Raw genomic sequence first — 23,903 nt, forward strand, 5'->3', positions numbered from 1 at the left:
CTCTTCCAGTCACTAACACGTATGTTAGGTGTCAATGCTTACCTTTTGTTCACACTAAGCTGGCATGATCTTAGTACATGTACATGATTCCAATGCTGTATTGCATTTGAAAGTGAAATGAGAATAATTATTTAAACTTCAGTCTTTTCTCATTGAGTTGCCTAATAGGTACTATGTGCTAGCTGAATTGTTGTGAAACATGTATACTTGAAAGGGTAAGATTAAGTATTTGATGTGAAGTTTGACAGAACTATAAAATGTTTGTATATTTCACCCAATAGTCGATGTTCCTGTTCCAAGATGCATTGCGCGAGATGATGTGACTTATGTTGTTACACTTTAGTCTTTTCATGTCTATAATACGTTTGAAATAACATTTTCATCAGGAAATTATGGAAACACATTTTGATTATGAGTGGTTTTATAGAACAAAGACTAAACACCATCAGTGACAGACAGTGATTTTACAGGTGAACCCAGGGTACAGTCAGGTGACAACCATCCCCCTGAGTAGCGCGTCAAACCCCTCAGCGCGTACACAAAACATGGCATTGTATGGAGAGACGCGCAATGCATCTTGGAACCAGCAACAGGTCCATTGTGCTTACTGATGACCGATGTGTGTTTACATTTCAACTACTGTACCATAAGGAAGGAGAATTCACAACGAGAACAAGACCACAAATTGAAAGCCATCTAGGATTCACCAGTGCAGATGATATGACTGATGACTTGTCAGATGATGGCCACTTGGCAAACAATCATACAAGTAATATCTCAGAATCATGGACATGTGAAAACATTTATGAACGTCAAAATAACACTGTGATGTTCAGAAACCTACCTCTAGATACAAGTTTAGACAAGACATTAGTGGCAGCAGTGCAAAGCCGAGGAAGAAGCCCCAGTGGATGCAGCAGTACTAGTAATGACAAGACAAGAAGTGACAACGTGGATTCTGAAGCTACCGAGGTACTGCACCTACAGTGGTGCCTACAACTGCCATCAGGGGTGATTTTACACTACATCACACCTTCTGACATACACAAAACACAGTTTGGGAGATTGAGATGCTATAGGTGATATGGGGTGTGCTGTGGATGGCTTATTTTGATGACTCCTATCTACTTTATAGTGGGAGTCTTTTCATGGCAGAAGGATTATCACTGGTTGGTTGTTGGTCATCATTCCATATTGATCATTTCATCTTTGCTGGGTTCATGTTTTGTTGAGGGATTCATACAGGAGTCACAGAAACAGAGAAAGTGCATGATTGTTCTTCATTTCTCTAAAATCACTTCACCTTCATTCCAGCATGTATTTTGTTTTGGCCCATTCCATATCTTAGAAATGACAAAGCATGTATTAGAGCAAGCAACATCTCACCTAGATGAATGGCATTGTTTTCATTTTAAAAAGATGTCGACAGAAATGCATCACTATATGCAGCATTGCTATGTACAAGATTAAAAGTTGAACATCAAAACTTGGCCTTGGATGTTAAGAAGGAAAGCACATTTAAAAAAATGATTTGGTGATCACCTAATGCTGGGTTAGCTATGAGGAAATAGCACGGGTGTCTTTTTTTGCATGTTTCTCTTATAGTACTAGAACATCCCCAGTCTCTGTGCAGTGTGTCAGAATGTGTGCTTTGAGAAAAAGTCACCCCTGCTGCATTGAAGGTCCACGGTTTGTTCTTTTTTTGTCATTGTGTGTGAGCTGTCTAGGGTATACCCAATGTTGTTATGTAACTTGTGCTAATATCTTCATCACATAATTGATTTTATCACTGTCACTTTGTGTGCTCCCATTTCCACTGATCCTTTCACCAGCTGTGTGTATAACCTACCCATTTTGGAATGTGTACTGGTCTCTGTTACCAGAGCTAGGTCACATTGTTGTCTTCTCCTGACACCTACCATGCATGCTTCACATGACGGCAATTCTGACATGACACACCAAACTCCATATGACTGAATTTGTTATGCTTTGGTCATTCCTATCTCAACCATTAGTAGTGTATATCATTGTATTGAACAATTCATGTCCAAAATCCATGGTCATTGGAGTCTAGGTGTAAACTTATATAGCCAATTAAACATATCATGGCATGATTAGATACCAAGCAAACAAGGATTGAGCCATCGGTGTCATGTTCTAATGCGTCTCATTTAGTATGCGAGAGCCTCAAACCAAGAAACTTTTCATTTGCAGTCTGACTGCATGTACATGTAGTGTTTTAGTGTTTTGATAAGCATTCTGAGTTCAGGTAAAAGGTTAGAGAGCACTTATATCTCTATGCCGAAAACCTGGTTAAACAATAGGCAACATAAAGAGTTTTGTGAATGTACATGTGTAAGTAGAGATAAGGTAAAACATTATTTGCTGCTGTAGTCTGTAATAATATAAGAGTAGTCTGTAATACTAATAAAGTAAAATTTTGTCAAAAGAGATTGGAAGACATTTTGCACTGTTCATCTCAGTCTATACCTTGTCAATCTGAGTGTCATTTGCAATGCATCATCAGCGACCAATAACACTGCAAACAACTATGCTTTGTGTTATGGATATTCTTGTAGTAATGTACTAACGCTGATTGTGATCAATTGTAGGATGGCATTGATCCAAGCATTCAACAGGAAGAATTGGAAGGTTTACGTCAGCAGCATGAATTGTTGAAGAAAATGGTTCACCAGCAAGAAGAGGTAAGAAATGAAGTGTATATGTAAGCTGTAGATTTGTAAAGACCAGTAAGAAGAGGTAAGAAATGAAGTGTATATGTAAGCTGTAGATTTGTAAAGACCAGTAAGAAGAGGTAAGAAATGAAGTGTATATGTAAGCTGTAGATTTGTAAAGACCAGTAAGAAGAGGTAAGAAATGAAGTGTACATGTAAGCTGTAGATTTGTAAAGACCAGTAAGAAGAGGTAAGAAATGAAGTGTACATGTAAGCTGTAGATTTGTAAAGACCAGCAAGAAGAGGTAAGAAATGAAGTGTACATGTAAGCTGTAGATTTGTAAAGACCAGTAAGAAGAGGTAAGAAATGAAGTGTACATGTAAGCTGTAGATTTGTAAAGACCAGCAAGAAGAGGTAAGAAATGAAGTGTACATGTAAGCTGTAGATTTGTAAAGACCAGTAAGAAGAGGTAAGAAATGAAGTGTACATGTAAGCTGTAGATTTGTAAAGACCAAAGGAGAGAAGATATGTCATGATAGCTTATAGAGAAGGTTGGTGGCAAACTTATTTCAATTGATGGCAAAATAATATAAGAGTGTATTGAGTTATAACATTTGTAAGTGCAGAGAATTTAATTGAACCTTGTATTTTGAATTCAAACAGCTAAGAGCTCTTCAGGGGAGGCAACAAGCCCTTCTAGCCCTACAACGACAGATTGAAACACAGATACAAGAAACCCAAAGAGATAGTGAAGACAACATCGAAAGAGGAAGGCAACTTAGCAGAGAGAGAAGTCAAGACAGAGAAAAGGAAAGCAATGTTAGGCAGCAGGATCTAGATAGAGGCAGAGATGATGGTGATACTTATGACTCAGGTGAGTAATACTTTTATTCAGTTTTATGACACAAAACATATGAAAAATAATAACTAATAAATCTAATGTATGACAACACATAGAATATAATATAATGTATGATAACAGATATATAATATAATATAATGTATGATAACACAGAAATAGGATATAATGTAATGTATGATAACAGAAATAGAATATAATGTATAACAAATAGAATATAATATAATGTATGATAACACAAATAGAATATAATATAATGTATGATAACACAAATAGAATATAATGTATGATAACACAAATAGAATATAATGTATGATAACACAAATAGAATATAATGTATGATAACACAAATAGAATATAATGTATGATAACACAAATAGAATATAATGTATGATAACACAAATAGAATAGAATATAATGTATGATAACACAAATAGAATATAATGTATGATAACACAAATAGAATATAATATAATGTATGATAACACAAATAGAATATAATGTATAACAAATAGAATATAATATAATGTATGATAACAGAAATAGAATATATAATGTATAACAGAAAATAATATAATGAATGATAACACAGAAATAGGATATAATGTATAACAGAAATAGAATATAATGTATAACAGAAATAGAATGTAATGTAATGTATGATAACAGAAATAGATTGTAATATAATGTATAACAGAAATAGAATAGAATATGTGTAACAAATAGAATGTAATATAATGTATAACAGAAATAGAATGTAATGTATGATAACAGAAATAGAATGTAATGTATGATAACACAGAAATAGAATGTAATGTATGATAACACAGAAATAGAATGTAATGTATGATAACACATAACATATAACAGAAATAGAATATAATGTATGATAACAGAAAATAATATAATGAATGATTTTGACATTTCTAGTCACATAGCTTTAATACGTTTCATTTTATTTCTAAAAATTCACATACATATCAGTTAAAAACACAAAGTTGAGCTATCTAAAGGTGCAAATGTAGTTGATTGGATCTTCCCTTTAATCTTCTGTGGATGTTTACCAAAATCTAATCAGTTCTTGTGTTTAGCACATGGAACATGTGTTGCAAGTTTCATTAGAATTGGTACAGTGGCTTTTGAGATATCATGTCCACAGACAGACAGACAGACAGACAGACAGACAGACACACAGACAGACAAAAGCATAACATAATCCCTTATGGGGGGGGGATGACTTGGTATCCCTACTGATAGGGCTGAACAATATGATGCATCTTAAGAATCAGTTACACAGGGCGACACAAGCAATTCGACAAGGCTAGTAGTAACTGTGACGGAGTGCGCACACAAAGCAACTAGTTGCTTGGCAAGTCACAAGGTCTGTCGCAAGGCAAAACTGTTGCACTGGCATAGACATATAAATGTTAAGGTCAATAAAGGTCAAGTCTTCAAACGACAGGAACTTGTTAGAAATGTGATAAAATTGCTAATATTACCAATAAAATTACTGGAAACTTGTAGAGGTATCGATAGTATAACTACAGTCAATTCGAAGTTTATTTACAGTGAGGTTGATCTTTCCAACGTCGCTACTTGCATTCCAGTTAGAATTAAATTTGTATACAATGGAGACCAAGCATTCATAGACATTGTATATGAGTGATGTGGTAATCATGGTGATAAATCGAAATTATATCAAAAATACTTGTCGAAATAGAATATTTATACTAAAAATATGGCAGCCTTAAAAATTGAACGTCATTTGATATGTGCGTATATAATATGTCATGGGTTACTGCTTGCAATGTGATGAAGTGGTTACACGGGGTAGCTCATGAAGCAACTGAAGAAGCAACTTGGAACAAGTTGCAGAAAAACTGACATGTCGGTTTCCTTGCGACGCACCTACTCACGTCGCAAGGCCCTGCGACAGAGCACGTACATGTATCAATTCGTTGTATGCGATGAATTGCCGAGTGAGTTGCTGGTCAAGTTGCCTTGTGTAACCTGGTCTAATCCTTTAGTGATATCTCACAGTCTTTTGATGCATCACATCTATAGGTCATCTGTGTTTTTGCCAAGGTTGGAGAACCCATGTAACAGAAAGGGGGGATATGGTAAAACTGGCAGTTTCTAATACAGTGTTCATGATTTTGGTGGGGAACCCCAGTAAAATGACTGGGGAACTCGGGCAGATTTTACCTACTTACAGCCCTTAATAAAAACACTGGGTCATATATCTTTCCTTTAGTTCCATCACACACACCTTTAGTCACTTCATACAGTGTTCGCGGTGAAGCAATAAAGGAAATTAATGCATATTTGATAGAACAATCCATATCCGGTACGCAACCAATTTTGTCACATTTGCTATGCGTCAAAGTCGCAATAAGGATTTTTAATTCATACTAAAATGGAATAATTAAAAAAACTTGATAATATAATTTAACAACAGTAAAATAATTTACAATTTGAATGCAGTATGAGTTTGTTGATATGGAGCTATAGGTACTATAAACCTGGAAGTAAATTGGTAACGCATCAAAATTAGGTCGATATGCAAATTTCAACAGCCTCTGCGTAGATTAATTTGACTCAAATACAACGACATTCATAAACCCTGAAATAAAACACCTGGGTTGAAAAAAATCTCACTTACATCACTACAGGTTTTTGTCTCTCTAGACTAAACATCTCTTTGATGTTGTAATTCTAATTAATATTTCCACATGTTATTGTCTGGCCTGACAAGAACTAATTTACAATTCATAATTTTAGTCAGTTGACTGTCTCAAAAATTATCAAAGAACACACCAACCTAAGATTTACCAGGGGTGTATAAATTTGGCAATGATCTCCTAAGATAATGGTAGCTCATGTAAAGAAAGTAACAATATCAGTAAAGATGTTTGTCACTCCAGACAATTGACGAAACGCTGTAGGTAAGATTTTTGTCTAGTCAGACAATTGACGAAATGCTGTTGGTAAGATTTTTGTCTAGTCAGACGATAAAATGTTAAAGAGACTTTTTTTGAGCCAGGCAATGTTTTGTTTCAGGGTTTATATGATTTTCATTGTATATGTGTAGATTTAGTATCTTAAAACTGTCATGGTAATCTATTTGTTAATATGGAGAGAAACATACTGTGGTGTCATATATCACTACTGCATTAACTCCTCATCATATGCACACCCTACATACTACTAGATCACATTAATTGTAGTGTAGTAGGCTAAAACAAGCACTGTTTATCACATACTTTACCACATACAGCCTCACAAACCACTACCATCACTGATGCTACAACCACTGCCACCACCACCACAACAGATCAGTCTGAGTCATCTCTACCAGAACCCCCTCTTGATCTTGATGTAGAACGTAGAAGACTGAATCTACTGCAGTTGTTGGCAGAGGACAGGGAACGAAGAGCTGCAGAGTTGATAGCAGCACGAGCAGAAGACAGACAGGAGAGAGAGGTACTCAAATTATACTATCCACACATATTAAGTTGTCTTTGTTAACAAATCTTATTATTGAACTAGTTAGTGAGTTCTTGGTCCTTGTAAATTCTGAACTACCTCTTGATAAGACAAAAATTTTACATTTCAAAAAGCCCCAGTTAAAGTCAATTTATTATCGACATAGCCGTTCAGTTCCAGAAACAATAATTACTTATTTACAGTAAATCAAAAGCATTACCATTTTTGTCGGTGTCCTTTGGGGACTTATATGTTGGGTTCTGTCCATGTGTGTGTGCATTCACCCTCATATCTCTGGCTTGCACCAACTGATTTCAACAAACCTAGTGTAAAGGTATCATACTGTGTGAGACATATGCACGTCAGTTTGTTTTAAGACCAAATCAAATATGTCCAAATAATGGCTATATTTGTTGTTAAATTTCACAATGTGCATCATAACTTTGGATGTATAATATGTAATGACTCTGACCTTGACCCTGAAAGTCTTTTCAAGGTCAAATAGCCAAATTTGGATTATCTCCAGGGTTTTCCACAGGATTTGTTGATAGGATAGTGGCTCATTAACATAAATGTACATAACAAAATAATTAATGTTCTGTGACTAACTTAATGATAAAATCAAAGTACATCATAACAACAAACGTGCAGTTCATTTGGCCAAAGGAAAGATAAAGGCCAGTTTATTACTCGCTCCAAAATATTAGCACCATTAAGAAACTCAGTTTTTTGAACCAGTGTTTTCAGTTCTTTTCCTTAGGAAAGCTGAAATCATTTCAAACTAAATGTCCACAGATAGAATAGACTTTCGAAACACTAAAAGTTTGTGTACAGCTATATGATATACAGGCATCGTATATGTCCGAAATCTTGTGAATCATGAGGCAATACTTTACTATTGAGGACTCCAAAAACTTGCTATAGTTTTAATAGCCTTCATGCAGGCATTGATGTAGCCAATTCATACTTCGTCTTTGTAAATAGTGAAGTATTTGTCATTGTTGTAATTAATGGTCATCTACATTGTTCTTTTCAAACAGCTTTTTATAGTTCATTGTTCATTTTTACATCTGTGAAGCTGCTGTTGTGTAAGCATTGCCAATACAGCATTGAATGGGATCGTGGGATGACTGATAGCAATTAGCATTGTGGGAGTTGAGGATCTAGGAAAGTGCCGTGTTTCGTGATGCTATTTTGGCCTGCAGAGGTTTTTGTATCAAACATTTCAAGTGACATTTTAATCATGTCTTGATTTTCACTATATGAGGCATAAGCAGTCACTTAATTTTGCAACCTTGACCTGAATAGCAAAATGGCGACCATGTTTGTGATAAACAAGCACATTTTGCCAGTTATTGCCAAAAGTTTGATACCTATATGGACACCATTCAAGTGTCTACCCTCACATTATCAATGATGAGCTTTCTAATGAGACATTGAATTTTGACCGTGACATTTTCAAGGTGACAGTTTCTTTCTATGTTAACTCAAGAAGTTGTCTGAATAAACAAAGACTCAATTTAAATTGTCTATACCCCAAAGATCAGCTTTCTTTTCATACCTTGACCCTTTGCCTTTGATCTCCACACTCAAGGTGAAATAGCAAATTGGTCAATAAATTATGGAGCTTTGTATCTGGAGACATCATTCACATTAGCACAATAACTTTGCCATCAACCCATAAGTTGGGACTATATCTTTGATTGAAGACTTGTAATAGATACTGAATCTCACTCGACTCCACCTTACTATCTCATGTGGTGACTCTTCAGTTTTAACACAATAATGAAAAATGTTCTTAAGAAAATATTAATAAAGGCTTTTGACAACCTTTGCAGAAAAGAGTACAGGTATTAGACTCACTTTAATTATAATACAATCACCATAGCGTAGCTGGCCCACATACTCAACATCACAAATGTGGTTCTTTTTTGATCGTATTTTTATTGTTTTTGGTAGAAGCAGCTACAAGCAATGGCCTCTGAACATCAGGAATTGCATGATAAATTACGAGCTTTACAGGAGAAGAAACAACAGATGGATGATTTGTTACAACATCTACATACTCTTAGAGACCAACGAATGAATAACCTAGGTAAATACCAGTGATTTGAAAGTAGTTTGTACATCTAAATCTTGTCATCATTGACTGATGTATGCAGTCATTTCACGAAGGCATGGGAACTGTGCTAATACAATGAGGAAACCAGGTTAGACTGTTTTCCACGCAGTTTTCTTTGTGAACCCTCATTAGAAGACTGGATAGTAAACTGAGAGATTGTACATATTTTCTACCCTTAACAAAAACCCACCAAGTAGTCATATCTGTTGGCTGAATTAGTGAATCACTCTGCTATCTTGCTTGTGCCTGTACAAGTCCTCAGCCTAGGAGTTTGTTATTTCACACCTTTCATATAGTAACATGATGTTTCTTCAGATGCAGATTCAGGCAGTGCCAGCTCCTCACAACAACGTATCAATGAATCCATCCAAGCCACAGCCTCAGCAAATCAAACACCTCATGATGCAACCCAGGAGTTATTGGATGCATTAGAAGCCAGAGAGAAATTAGAGTGAGTAATGAATGTTGAAGTTTCAATGTTGCTCTGTAACACGGCACGTCAGATTACCCCAAATGCAGTATGATTTGTATGCTTGGAGATCAATCGAAAGTGCTAACCCATACGGAAGACACAAACATTGTTAACATGCATTACGTTGTATATGTCACTTTTGAAGAAAATATCTGACGGCTATCACGTTGTTCCTGCTGTCCCAAAGTAAAAAGAAGTAAAATTTACTCAGTCATGAATTTATTTGTCTCTTTCTTTTTGCTCAAAAGCCAGGGTTTAGTACACATAATTTACCAAGCTGTGGTGCATGCTCGTAACAGTGTAGCATACATGGGTCTAAGTTTATCTGCTATCTGCATAGCGTCCGGGCATACATCCTTTACTTATCGTGCTTTGCGACCCTGCCGTATCATAATCACAATTTAGACTATTAAAAGTACGAACATCTATTCACAGTTATAATTTTATTGGCTGAATTTTATTTCTCTGGATTGATTGCTTGAAAGTTAGAGCATAATTACAGAGGTGTTTACACTACTGTACAAAACACATGGCCTGTGTGATGATGGCATCCAGGGATGCATGGCGTATGCACCGTGCATGTCACTTTTTAGTAGAAAATACGAGGATTTACAACCCAGCCATCCCACAATCGCAATTAATATAGTACAAGTACATAGATTTACTTACAGTTATAAATTTTCCTTGTCTCATTTCTTACTCAAAGGCCAGAATATAATATTAGTACATGAAACTACACAAACATTTATTCACGGTTCCAAATTTATATTTTGTCGAAAGCCATAGTTTGTTATATCATGTAATTCACCGATTTTTGGGGATAAATGCTTTGTATAGAACATACCTGCTGACGATTTATGAACCTGCTGTCCCGTAGTTGTCATACATGGTGACATAACATTTTCGAAAATTCTATATGACTGCAAGGACTATGTTCAAATCCTATCTCCGTCAAGGAATTCACTACATGCCTAAGCACCCAGTATATCATTCGATTCGTATTCACACGTACTACAATTGAAGGCTCATGGATTTTGAAAGACAACTTTAAAATGTGACAAAAATCCCAAAATTTGTGAATTTTCAGGAAAATTTGTCAAAAAATGATAATAAATGCACAAATACAAATGTGCAAACGTAGTTTGTTTTCATTTCCGCTGATTGTCACATATAGTGGCTTTTCTGACGACATCATAAGTTCATGAATTAAGAGAATTGAAAAAACACCTAAATTTGACCAAAAATGGCATTTTATTAATATTTCTGTGGTATACGATAGAAATGTTGTTGGAAAAAAATTCAAAAAGTACTAAAAATAGCAGAATTTCGATTTCTAGAAATAACTTGTGAACGAGAATGGTGTGACTTATGATCTATGCTAGGCTTCAAAGCATTGCATGTAGTAGTATAGGGAAGATATGAGATTTAAGATGGTGTCCTCTGAAGGTATCTGCGAGCATACAAATCGCATTGCATGATGGTCTAGCTTACTTGTCATGTGTAAGTTCATTAAGAAATACAGCAGTAGGGATTGCAAAGCAATATATTAGTATCCTTGAGCTTGCCAACAGCCTGACAACATGCACACATATACTACACATATCTACACACAAACACACGTGCACACACCCAATTTAGAATAGGGCACCACAATATCTATGCATAATGCTTGTGGTTTCTTTGTCGCAACGTGGAATATCCGTAATTTAAACTACATGTACATTGTGCGTTCCTCAAAAGTTAAACAAATCATAAAATTGTTACATCAGTAATGCAAATAACGTCCCATCCAACAAACTTGTAAGTTCCGTTGTGTAAAACTTTCAGCATCTGATCATGCAATCCATGCTTGTAAAATTGATCCAGTAGTTCGTCACATGCAAGGGGTGATGGAAGATGAGTCGTCTTTATTACCGGGCCCTTCCACTATGCAGGAGAACTGTTAACTCGTAATTCACGAAGATATTCTTTTATTCTTGCACGATGTCTCTTTTAACTTATTGTGCAGCGCTTTTGAATATTTTCTTTTAAATAGAGGAAGCGCTTTAGAAATGAAATAAATGTTAAATGTTAAATGTTAAATACATAACATGCGAACCAGACGAAGAGCATGGTGTAGTGAACGGTAAATTCACGTAATGCGTTCGATCTTGTAACGAAGCTCAAAAAGAAAAAAGTTTCAGTTCTAGTGAGAATGAAATGGTGACGTGGCAGTTTGAATTTATCTAAGTTTTCAGCATAGACTGTCCAACGATGTGGTCCATTTGATCATCGCTTCACTCGTGAGGGAAGATGCTTCGCCGTAATGGCCGTGCTATCGATGGAAACCCTTTCTCACCACATCTGTTAATAAGTAACCAATCACATGGATAAGTAATGATAACATCGCGTAATTTCTAAACTACCCAAGACGTGCTCTCCACGTCAGGAAATGGTCATGGGGCACATGAAACTGTTGAAATGTTATTCATACGATGGGTCATATTCAAATTTCACAGGTCACACTGCACATTGATTTAGAAAATAGTTACAATGAGAACTGACTAAAACCTCGATGTTTGGTGCTTCGAAGCAAAGATGAGAACCGTATGTTTGCCAACATGACATGAAAAATGTGTGTAAATAAACAGAGTAAAAACATACAAGTTTGCGTTATAGTCTTTATTTATATAGGTTCATTTTTATTGCAAAAGTTTGGCTAATTGAAAGTCTGGTTTGGCTAATAAATTTTGAGGCAAATTAGCCAAATTGCTAGTAAATTTTTTGACCCAGAGGAAACACTGCACCCATATGCACACATGCATGCACAATACACTTGCTCATGCATACACACACATGAAAGCTGTGTACCTGAGCTCTGTACCAGTTCCCAATTAGTACAATACTAATTGATGCCACTGTATGTTTGATTGACAGGAAACTGCGTGAAGTACGAGATAGACTGAACCGTCTAAGAGATCTAGTACAGTACTATCAAAGTGGTAATGAATTTATCCACTCGGAACCTAATCCTAATGAAAACCCTGAAGAAACATCATCTATAGCTGACTATGAGGATCCGATACTGATGCGTAACCTTAGGTAATGCAATGTGAGATTATAGAAAGGTTTAGCATAAGGTTTAGAATAAATGAATCTCTTGGTGTATACTGAGTTCACAGTTCTCTTCAGTGACATAACATTTGTATCTTGTGTCTCTGTCAAATTGAAAGTTAGCACTGTCCATAAGTCTGTCGTTCATGTCATTGAACTTACATGTAACTTGTGCACTGCACCACCGTAACGTAGTGTAGGGTTTTATGTACTCTGTGGTCTGACTCTGAGAACCACCAGAACAGAGATTCATCAGAGTTTGTTCTCAGAGCACATACTTCCAGAGTGACTACCATAGAAAATCAAATGCCTGGAGAAAGATAACATTAATCCACAGCACCCACCAGTACCCCATATATAGGTTCACCAAAGTTCATTCACCCATGATTCAGTCTAAAGACTGGGTAGCAAATTACGCAATAATGGCTTGCTGCAGAGCCTCGTTCTGGCGTATGCTTTCACGATGGCTGCCTTGTCAACATCGTGTGAGGACTACTACACAGAAGTTTCTGTGGCTTACAACCCTGTAAATCATGTTTTCACTAAATTTCCAAGGTAAATTTTTCTTATTATGTAGTAAACAACCCATACAATGCGTATTTATATTGAATAAATGTTATAGCATGAAATTTGCAAGTTGTCAAATTAAGGTCGATGCTAATGATTGTAGCTGTGTTGTGTCTGTGTCAAACTTTGTCCTGCCAGCAAGGTGTGTTGTGATGCTTGAAACAACACAAAATTTTGAAGACTAAAATTTCAGTTTATATCCATTATCTGTGCCAAATTTGGAGTCTTTACCTAATGTGGTCCTTAAATTGTATGGATTTCAATTTGACGTTTAGTTAGAAAATTACTTAGACTGGGGTGTAACCATAGACCCTATGTATGATGTAACAGTGTACCGTGTAACCCTAATAACAATTTTTTCTTGGCCTTAAAATAGGTTTACAATTGGCGCGGAGTTCACAAACCGGTGAAATATTTATCGTCATTTCAATTTCATCAAATATGGACATATCATTTTCAAATTTCACACACTGCTGCATAAGTGTCCTTTTAGATTTTTGATTGGAAGTTTAGGAAGTATTATATTGACCTCGAACCATCACCTTTTTACCATGTTCTTTTCTGATTTCTTCCGATAATAAACTACCGCTGTTTGTTGCAAGGCTTGTACATAATAATTTATCTAGCTTGATCGGTATCTCAGGATATAAATACACTCTCACATATTTATCAAGGGTAATAATCTAGAATATATACCCAAATGTGTGTGGTCAAAATATGGAAAATAGACCAAGCCTAACCTACATAGAAAATTTGGCAACAATGTATCAAAAAGTATACTGGTGACTTATACATTGACATCTATATAATTAGTGTACAGTGAGGGCATGCCACTCAACAAAATCTTGATAAAAACTATATGTGACAAAGTTGATGAAAATTGGAAGCAGAAACTCATAGGATTTGGAGCAGATGGTACATCTGTCAGTTAAAATAGGAATGTATACACTTTACCCAGTGACGAAGTAGGGCAATAGTATCACTTCACTGTATTAAAGTTGTTAAACTGTTACTATACTTATCATGAAGTATGTAAACTTTCTCATGCGTAATTATAGCAATGTTATGAGGGTTTGAATTGCGTTTATTATTTGCCATGGAAACGGGTGTGCATATCCCAGGTATGTAGGGGATCATGGAAGTTGAGGATGGCAAGCTTTCCTGTGCTGAGAATAGGAGGCTGGCATTTGAACAACATTTTTGACAATCACTTTCATTGGGACAAGTTGACGAATCACAGATATAGAGCTAAATTTCTTGCATAGATCATGAAATTGTAAGACTATACCCTTATATGGAAGGCATTCAGTTTAAATCTGGTGTGTAAATGTAAAAAGAAAGTTGGAAACCTGGAAATAACTTTGACGGTTTAAAGTTAAAGTGCAATTGATAAATGTATGGTATTGTTACATGCAAGTGTGTGTGTCTTACTAGTACAATATTAAAATAAGAGAGTTGACTGTGTCAAAGTGTTAGTGTATGAAGATAGTGGCTAATGCATTGTGTAATTGTACTACAGAAGGCTGCAACAAGAAGACAACCTGAGAAGACCAAGACAGCAGTCAGAGGTAAGTTGACTTCTTTGTACAAGGTAGATAGACAAATGTGTTAATATAGATACAATGGACTTCAGTCACCTAGAAAGTAATGGAATGTCAAGAAATAGTTACTTGCATAGCATTAGTCAACTTGACACCATCTTGTATAATTGAGAATAACATGGTAGTGCCTTCCCTAGAAATACAGACACTGATAACTAAAACATGTAGTTGTCAGTTAGATACAAGGAAAGGAACACTCCGAATCAGGTCACTTTGTTGATATTAGATTCTAGGCTAGAAGGAGAATATCTTGAGCCTGGTGGATTCTAGGGTAGGAGGAGAACATCTTGGGTCTGGTGGATTCTAGGGTAGGAGGGGAACATCTTGGGTCTGGTGGATTCTAGGGTAGGAGGGGAACATCTTGGGTCTGGTGGATTTGTTGGTACTGTATTCTAGGGTAAGAGGGGAAGATCTTGAGTCTGGTGGATTTGTTGGTACTGGATTCTAGGGTAGGAGGGGAACATCTTGTGTCTGGTGGATTTGTTGGTACTGTATTCTAGGGTAGGAGGGGAAGATCTTGAGTCTGGTGGATTTGTTGGTACTGGATTCTAGGGTAGGAGGGGGAGATCTTGAGCCTGGTGGATTCTAGGGTAGGAGGGGAAGATCTTGAGTCTGGTGGATTTGTTGGTACTGTATTCTAGGGTAGGAGGGGAACATCTTGAGCCTGGTGGATTTATTGGTACTGGTTTTGCATAAGATGAAGCAGTTAGGAGTGTAGTTTTAATTTATCTAGAGTGTACTCAGGAATTATGACAGGACATTATGTCCTTGCTTTACCTTATTAATTGAAGACACTGAAATGTTGAATCTGAGGGTACTAAGCACTACATTGTGTGATCACTACTTATTTCAGGTGTCAGCGAGTACCAGAGATGAGATGCTGCCACGAAGTGATGAGGATGATGATGATGATAAAGATAGTGATAGTGATGATGTTGATAAGAGTGATACTGAAAATGACGATGTTGAGAGTACTCACAGTTCACTACTTGGTGCATGGGGTGATGATCCAGAGATTCAAGAAAAAGTGAAGTAAGTTATCAAAATGTGAAATGTTGGAGTGCTAATAACCAGAATAACGTTTTAGCTCAGCTGTCAGCGACAGCTGAGCGGAGCTTAAGGGTTAGGTTGATTCTCCGTCATCGTCTGTCGTCCATCCATCAACTTTTTTAGCTCCGCTGTCAGCGAAAGCTGAAAGCGTAGCTTTAGGTATAGGTTGTATAGAGTATAGAGTGTATAGGTGAATCATAGGTGTCCGTCAAACTTTTATATTTTCATTATCTACTCTGAAAGTGACAGTCGGAATTCTTCGATATTTGGTGTGCATGTTCCCTGGGGGGAGGCTATTCAGATTTGTTCATGCCAAGTTGATCTGTGCCATTTTCAATTTTTTATGATTTTTTTTCCAAAAATGACATTTTTATCAACTCCTCATAAACTTCAAGTCAGATTGCTTTGATATCTGGTGTGTTGATGCACAGAGGGTAGCTTACTTAGATTTGTTAATTTCAAGTCAGCATGTCTTCTCTTCTATTTTTTATGATTTTTTTTTTGTAATTTGTTAAAAAAATGAATATGTTAATGAGCATTATGACCGACGCCATATTGGAAATCAGTCCGCGAGACTTTAGGTAAAGTGCAACTTTTCAAAAGACACTATTGACGTCAAACAAGCAATGTAATATATGCTATAGTCTTAATTCTACGCATTGTGCGCCCAAATGACAAATATTTGTTCGAAAAAGGGTTGTAAACTTCAATCCAAATTCTCCACCCTCCTACAGAATGGGTCATTCCTGGACCAGTATATGCACCTCACGATCAAGTGAGAGGTTACTAAAATGCCCATTGCAGGTAGTCCGACGGGATAGTGTCTTTTCGATAGGTATATTAGGGAGCTCAAAATTCAAACCACCGGTTATATGAATTCACGGTCATAGTAAAATTCATTTGATTTTTAATTTGCTATTTTGACCAACTCCGGTTGTCTATTCGCGATAAAATTACGATTAGTTTGGAAACGGGGTAGATTTTCTATGATTCCCTGTCATAAAAGCTTATCATGTGTTGTGTAGTTTTCGAAAAGCACACCCGGTGGGAAAGTCGCCCAACAGGCGATCTCGCGCCATTGCTGTACTACGTGGCACTTTATTCTGGCGGGGTGTCTCTTGAAAACGGGAATAGCGTACCACTTAGTTTCGTAATTTTTAGCACAACTGAACTGAGGTTCAGTAGTGCTATAGGGATCACCCGCCGTGTGTGTGTGTGTGTGTGTGTGTGTGTGTGTGTGTGTGTGTGTGTGTGTGTGTGTAAACTTAAAGTCAAAAACCGCTGAACCGATTGCCATGACATTTTTGGTGGGTCCATTACCTTGGGTCTCTAGTTGGGAAATTGTTCAAATCAAAGTGATTGCATGACAGGTCTGTGATTTGGGTCAAAAAATGTGAGTTTTGGTCAAAATACTGAAACTCAGAAACTACTGGGCAGATTGGTGCGAAATTTGGTGGGAACATTCTTAAGGGGGTGTAAAGTAAGAATTGTTCGTGACATGATGATTCCATCAGTAATATGCAAATTATGGCTAAAAATGTGTCTTTTTTGTTAAAAATCTATAATTCCAAAACTACTGAGCAGATTGGGCTGAAATTCGTTGGGAATGCATCTAGGGATGTATGGACAAAGAATTGTTAAGCATACAATGATTCCATGAGTGATATGCAAATTAGGTGTAAGAATATTCATTTTTGGTCAAAAACTTATATCTCAAAAAGTACTTGGTCAATGAGTCTGAAACTTGGCGAGATGTTTCTGAAAGTGTTATTCTGCAGATTTTCTTCAAAACATTTTGACAAAATTGGCCCTAGCAACCATGACCACGCCCTTTAGCAACAACCAAATGGCAGTATATTTTGTATATAAGAACATCATCTGGTAGGCAAGTGAGTAAACATTCAAAAAATGTATGCAAATACCCTAGCAACCATGACCACGCCCATAGCAATAGCTAAACAGTGGTGTATTTCACAAAGATAACCACAGGGTTTAATAGACAATTGAATAAACATTCAAAAAATGTATGTAAATATGCCTAGCAACAAGACCACGCCCATAGCAACAGCCAAATGATCACTTATATTGCAAAGACAATATCAGGAATTCATACACAACTGAACAAAAACATACACAAATGTATGCAAATATATCTAACAACATGACCACGTCCATATAAACAGCCAAATGATAGCATATATCGTAAAGATAGTAACATGGTTGGATAGGCAACTTGATAGTCATCCACCAAATGAACACCTATTGTTAGCATGGACAAGCATATGGATAAACATTTGTAAAAAACTGTACAGTTGTGTTACAACGCCATTGATGGTATTTTTTCTAAAGGCTTGCAAAGATTTGTTGGAAATGCTCTCCATTTGCCCACAATGCCACACATTTGCCCACAATGCCACACATTTGCCCACAATGCCACACATTTGCCCACAATGCCACACATTTGCCCACAATGCCACACATTTGCCCGCAATGCCACACATTTGCCCACAATGCCACACATTTGCCCGCAATGCCACACATTTGCCCGCAATGCCACACATTTGCCCGCAATGCCACACATTTGCCCACAATGCCACACATTTGCCCACAATGCCACACATTTGCCCACAATGCCACAAATTTGCCCGCAATGCCACACATTTGCCCGCAATGCCACACATTTGCCCACAATGCCACACATTTGCCCACAATGCCACACATTTGCCCGCAATGCCACAAATTTGCCCACAATGCCACAAATTTGCCCGCAATGCCACAAATTTGCCCGCAATGCCACACATTTGCCCGCAATGCCACAAATTTGCCCGCAATGCCACACATTTGCCCGCAATGCCACAAATTTGCCCGCAATGCCACACATTTGCCCACAATGCCACACATTTGCCCACAATGCCACACATTTGCCCACAATGCCACACATTTGCCCGCAATGCCACACATTTGCCCGCAATGCCACACATTTGCCCGCAATGCCACACATTTGCCCGCAATGCCACACATTTGCCCACAATGCCACACATTTGCCCGCAATGCCACACATTTGCCCGCAATGCCACACATTTGCCCACAATGCCATACATTTGCCCACAATGCCACACATTTGCCCGCAATGCCACACATTTGCCTGCAATGCCACACATTTGCCCGCAATGCCACACATTTGCCCACAATGCCACACATTTGCCCACAATGCCACACATTTGCCCACAATGCCACACATTTGCCCGGCAGTGATCCCTTTCAATCTCCCTTTTGTTATCCCCATTGACACCTTGTATTCAACTAAATGACTTCGCCCGTGACAACACAGTAGTGATAATCTCATGAATATTCCATGGGCGGCCAAGTGTTTCCAAGGGTGGTTTTGGACATCCGGTGGCAACACAGGTGATTAGCTCCGTCTTGAATAATATCACCTCCCTAATTGAATTGTTTTGGTTTTTGGTCGATACAGAAAACTGAAGGCCGCTAAAAGGAAGTTGAAGAGACTGCAAGAACTTGTGGCAATGGTTCAGCAAACGCCTGAAGCAGCTGAGGCATTACCTGACGATTTAGCAGAACTAGCAGCTAGCATTGATGGAGATATTGTGTCAGACTTAGAGGAAGCCAGCAGAGCTAGAAGGCAGTCTGGGGAAGGCAAAGTAGATGATAAAACAAGGTAAGTCAGGGTTTGTGGAAATTAAGATAAATCTTTTCTTATATGGGAGCTGATGTCGTGGCACTGTTAGTCTGTATGTCTGTCTGCTTGTCTGTAGAAATTTAGTTCCACTGATACCTCAAAAAGTACTGAAGCAAATGTTCTGCAATTTACTATGTGGCCATGTCAGGCTGTAACCCCCCCCCCCCCCCCCCCCCCCCCCCAAAAAAAAAAAAAAAAATAAAATAAATAAAAAGATAAGAAAGAATTGTTTCTGGTCAGGACAGTGTCTAAAATGGTGTGACAACGCAATTTTATTTTTTTTTAATATTCTCAATAATCCTGTCACTCAGTCTCCTATTTATGGCAGTTACTGTTCTTTTTTTTAGTTCTTTAGAGCAAGTGCAGGGTTCTCCACGATTTTGACCAATAACGAGGTATCCTAATTTGCATGTCATCTTTAGCATATTTTTCAGATCATATTAGAGAGTGAAACAATTATTCAACATCAAAAAGGCCTACAATCAATTAAATTCCTATTTTATCCATTCAGCTAACTTGAATACACAGAAATTTGTTCAGATCAGCAATTTCCAAACTTTTAACATAATTCACAATGTAAAAATTTCAGGAAGGAGATTGACAGTTACACAGCTTTGACAATGTTGCCAAGCATACTACACATGCTACACATTGCATGCACCTATAGGCTAGCTGTCAGTTAGTTTTGAGTTGTTGGTTTCAACGTGTAAGGGCGGCCCTTTTTATTTTTCTGTTTCTCATCTCCCGACCGACCCTAATTTGCAGCTCCGACATTAGAAAAAAAAAAGTTTTTTTATTTCCGACCGACCCCTGAGCACAGCAAAATTGTAAGGTTCCCCATGGCGTCTTAGGCCAGTTCTGCCGAGGCCACGACCTTGCGACATTGGCCCCCTAAAATTACAAATGAAGCAATAATTTTCCCACCTTGCGTCGCTTTGGCGCATTCATTTTACGGCAGACATCAAAATTATCTAAGTCCACGGCCGGACCAGGCCAGGCTCTGACTCGACGTGAATCCCACAAGAAGTATACTGACTGCGTAAGGGAAAGTTTTGTTGACATCATATAAGATACAGTGACAACGCGCAGTTCTATTGTTAACATAAAAAATGCCACAAAAAGATCAACTTTGATAAACTTAATCTACAAATTAAAACATTAGAGGGATTAGATGAGACGTCGAAATGGACGTCTGTCGTCACATGTTTTGTCTACTGTCACTGTCGTGACCTCTGACCTAATCACTGACGTGTGCGAAACACTGAACTTGCTACCGGAACATCTATCTGCCATGCCACAGCTCAGAAGCCTTCGTGAACCAAATTTATGGGAGAGGTTGTGATTTTCATTTGTTGATGGGTTAAATTAAATGAGTACATGTGTATTTTGATTCCGAAAAAGCTGTGTTAGGGGATCGTGTTGCATGATGTTGACAGTGCTAGTGACACATGTGAATGTTGGGCACTGAATCAATGCGTAATCACTGGCATGGCCACTATATAGACGGCCGATGCATGTGCGCCCGGTCAGATATGAAGAACGAACTTGTTGTGCAAATCAGAAAAAAATTAATGTAATATTTACAGAGCATCCCAACTTTGACTTTGTTGATAGTTTTAGTTAAAGATTCAAGTTCTGAGTTTCAAGGACACCTAATGTCAGCTTTCCGTATCATTGCAAGTTTACGGTAGGTAACTATGCTGTCATTTGATATAGCAGGACCAAATCATGATACACAGCCAGTAACGGTTAATTAATAAAAAATAAATTATTTTAAAGTTTGTTTGACTATTATTTGTAAGTTTTTCGTTCACATTTGGTACTTTTTAAAGTCAGGGATTTTTTTTCTTCAAAATGTCATGAATTTGAAGAGGGAATGTTAAACACAGCAGTGTACTAACAATTTTAAAAATGAAACAAGTGGTTACAAGTTTAGGATTTCTCAAAGTTTTTATTCGAGATCATATGTTCACTGTGACTTATTTTGAAGTTGGTCATTGTCCTTGTCTGAAAAAAGGGAATTATAAATTTTAGCACTGCTATTCATTGATATTCAGATTAAAAATTGTGACTACCTGGCTGTCCAATCTTTCTAAACTATATATCATTCATATATATATATATATATATATATATATATATATATATATATATATATATATATATATATATATATATATATATTACATAATCTTAATTGCCTTCTTTTTCTAAGGTGTAATGTGTAGTACACTATTTTCAAAAAATAGCTTACTGGGAACTGTTAGTATGAATGGAATTTTTTTATGTTGTTAGGTAATGGTCTATACGTAATGGAATATCTCAGACCACAGTATCTCTATAGTGGTCTGAGATAATTTATATGAATATTTCATAAACAATAATAATTGACCCCACTCCCTGTCAAATGACACCACTTTTTGGAACCAAGGGGCCTGTGTCCCCACTTGTTGGAAACCTTGGCAGAACACCGCCGTCTAACCCCCCCCCCCCCCCCCCCCCCCCCCCCCCCTCTCACCCACCCACCCACCCAACCCCTTTGTTACGTCAGAGCAGCATGTGTCTTTCATCATGGCAGAAGTCATTGAGATTTGATGAGGGACAGGGCTCAAAATTAATACTGTCACGCGGTACATTTTGCTGCAATGCAATAATAGCTCAGAATATTTCCATCATTTTCAAAATTATGCTTAAAATTGGTAAAAGTCATACTGCATTCCAAATTTCTTGACCAGTTTTTAGCTTTAAATCAGTTGTATTATCAGGGAAATGACCGACTCCATAGCCGTTTCATGACCCATGACATGCATGACCTTTGAAGACATTCCAATGTTTACATTATTACTTTTAATTACTTTTAAACAGTAAATCCCAAAGGGGTTCTGAGTTCTAGAAATGCTTGACATATTATCTGGTGGATTATTTTGACAAGTTCACACTGAAGAAAAATGTTTCATAGAAGTAATGGTTTATATAAATGAAAATTCATCTAGCACACTGATCAGTGACAATCACGTACGTGTTTCAAAAAGTTACACACTAAAGTTCAAATTGGATAACTTGAAAACATTGTTAGCGATGGCAATGCCACTTTGATTAATAGGACGAATGTATTAGTACTCCTGATAAAATCACACAATAGTTCATGGCTACAGATATACACCCATCAGGATGATAAGTATTTAATCATCTTCTTACAAAGTTGTTCTACAGACTTGTCAACCTTGCTAAAATGAAGGAAAGAGACTTGTAACAAGGAAATCAATAAAGAGAAGAGAAATGAAGTTGTATACAGACTAACAGGACAGAAAGGACAGAGAATAGAACTGAAAAAATACATTTTTTTTTCTTGCCCCCCTTTTTTTTTTATTTCGCCCGCCCGACCCGCCTGACTATTCCATTGGAGATGAGAAACAAACAAAAAAAAAACCTCACCCTAATCTTGTATGTCATTCATAAAAATAAAAACAATTCATTTTCTTTTACCTTTATACAATTTGATATCCTTTTTATTTATATTAATGGGGAAAAAAAGATTTTTCATCAAAATTTGTCGGAAATATGTAATTTATTTTTGTGATGAATTTGGGCTGTGAATTACAGAATACATTCAGTGCTCATGTCAATTTGGGCTGTGAATTACAGAATACATTCAGTGCTCATGTCATTTTGGGCTGTGAATTACAGAATACATTCAGTGCTTATGTCATTTTGGGCTGTGAATTACAGAATACATTCAGTGCTCATGTCAATTTGGGCTGTGAATTACAGAATACATTCAGTGCTCATGTCATTTTGGGCTGTGAATTACAGAATACATTCAGTGCTCATGTCAATTTGGGCTGTGAATTACAGAATACATTCAGTGCTCATGTCAATTTGGGCTGTGAATTACAGAATACATTCAGTGCTCTTGTCGGTGACAAAACATGGCTGCCGTATTGTGCTATGGCAATCGCGATTCACATCCAAACATTCATTTAGGACAGTAATTCTAACACGGAACCGTACCAGAGTAGTAAATTTTTAAGTATGAATTTTAAGTTTTCATTCGTATTCATCGCCACAATAGCAAAAATGGTCATGACGTCGTATGCGTACTATTACACGTACGGGACATACAGGAAGGGTTGGAAAATCTGGGTTAGTTTACCTCGCCACGGAAACTAAGTACGTACCGTCTTTGATCTTGCTGTCCTTGTACTACGGTATTACTGGGGTATCGTTTAGGGTGTGAACTGTTTTAAATTTTACCATCGTTGTTATCGAGGCTATAC

At 37.1% G+C, this 23,903-nt stretch overlaps 1 protein-coding gene across 15 annotated transcripts in view; it reads left to right on the top strand.

Annotated features, from left to right (window-relative positions):
* The window catches only part of LOC144438647 (pericentriolar material 1 protein-like), a 109,324-nt gene that overhangs the window by 23,013 nt on the left and 62,408 nt on the right, over positions 1 to 23,903 (top strand). For 11 of the 15 annotated variants that reach the window (XM_078127771.1, XM_078127781.1, XM_078127783.1 and 8 more), the window contains exons 8-17: positions 652 to 972; positions 2,613 to 2,705; positions 3,340 to 3,550; positions 6,813 to 7,018; positions 8,981 to 9,116; positions 9,459 to 9,594; positions 12,532 to 12,696; positions 14,795 to 14,843; positions 15,730 to 15,908; positions 19,402 to 19,605. In XM_078127771.1, coding sequence (XP_077983897.1) covers positions 652 to 972; positions 2,613 to 2,705; positions 3,340 to 3,550; positions 6,813 to 7,018; positions 8,981 to 9,116; positions 9,459 to 9,594; positions 12,532 to 12,696; positions 14,795 to 14,843; positions 15,730 to 15,908; positions 19,402 to 19,605 — 1,700 coding nt within the window. The remainder of the gene's footprint in view (positions 1 to 651; positions 973 to 2,612; positions 2,706 to 3,339; positions 3,551 to 6,812; positions 7,019 to 8,980; positions 9,117 to 9,458; positions 9,595 to 12,531; positions 12,697 to 14,794; positions 14,844 to 15,729; positions 15,909 to 19,401; positions 19,606 to 23,903) is intronic. The other 4 variants (XM_078127777.1, XM_078127773.1, XM_078127775.1 and 1 more) reach the window with 4 other exon arrangements.

The sequence above is a fragment of the Glandiceps talaboti genome, chromosome 8 (assembly GCF_964340395.1).
Source record: "Glandiceps talaboti chromosome 8, keGlaTala1.1, whole genome shotgun sequence".
In the NCBI taxonomy this organism is placed as follows: domain Eukaryota; kingdom Metazoa; phylum Hemichordata; class Enteropneusta; family Spengelidae; genus Glandiceps; species Glandiceps talaboti.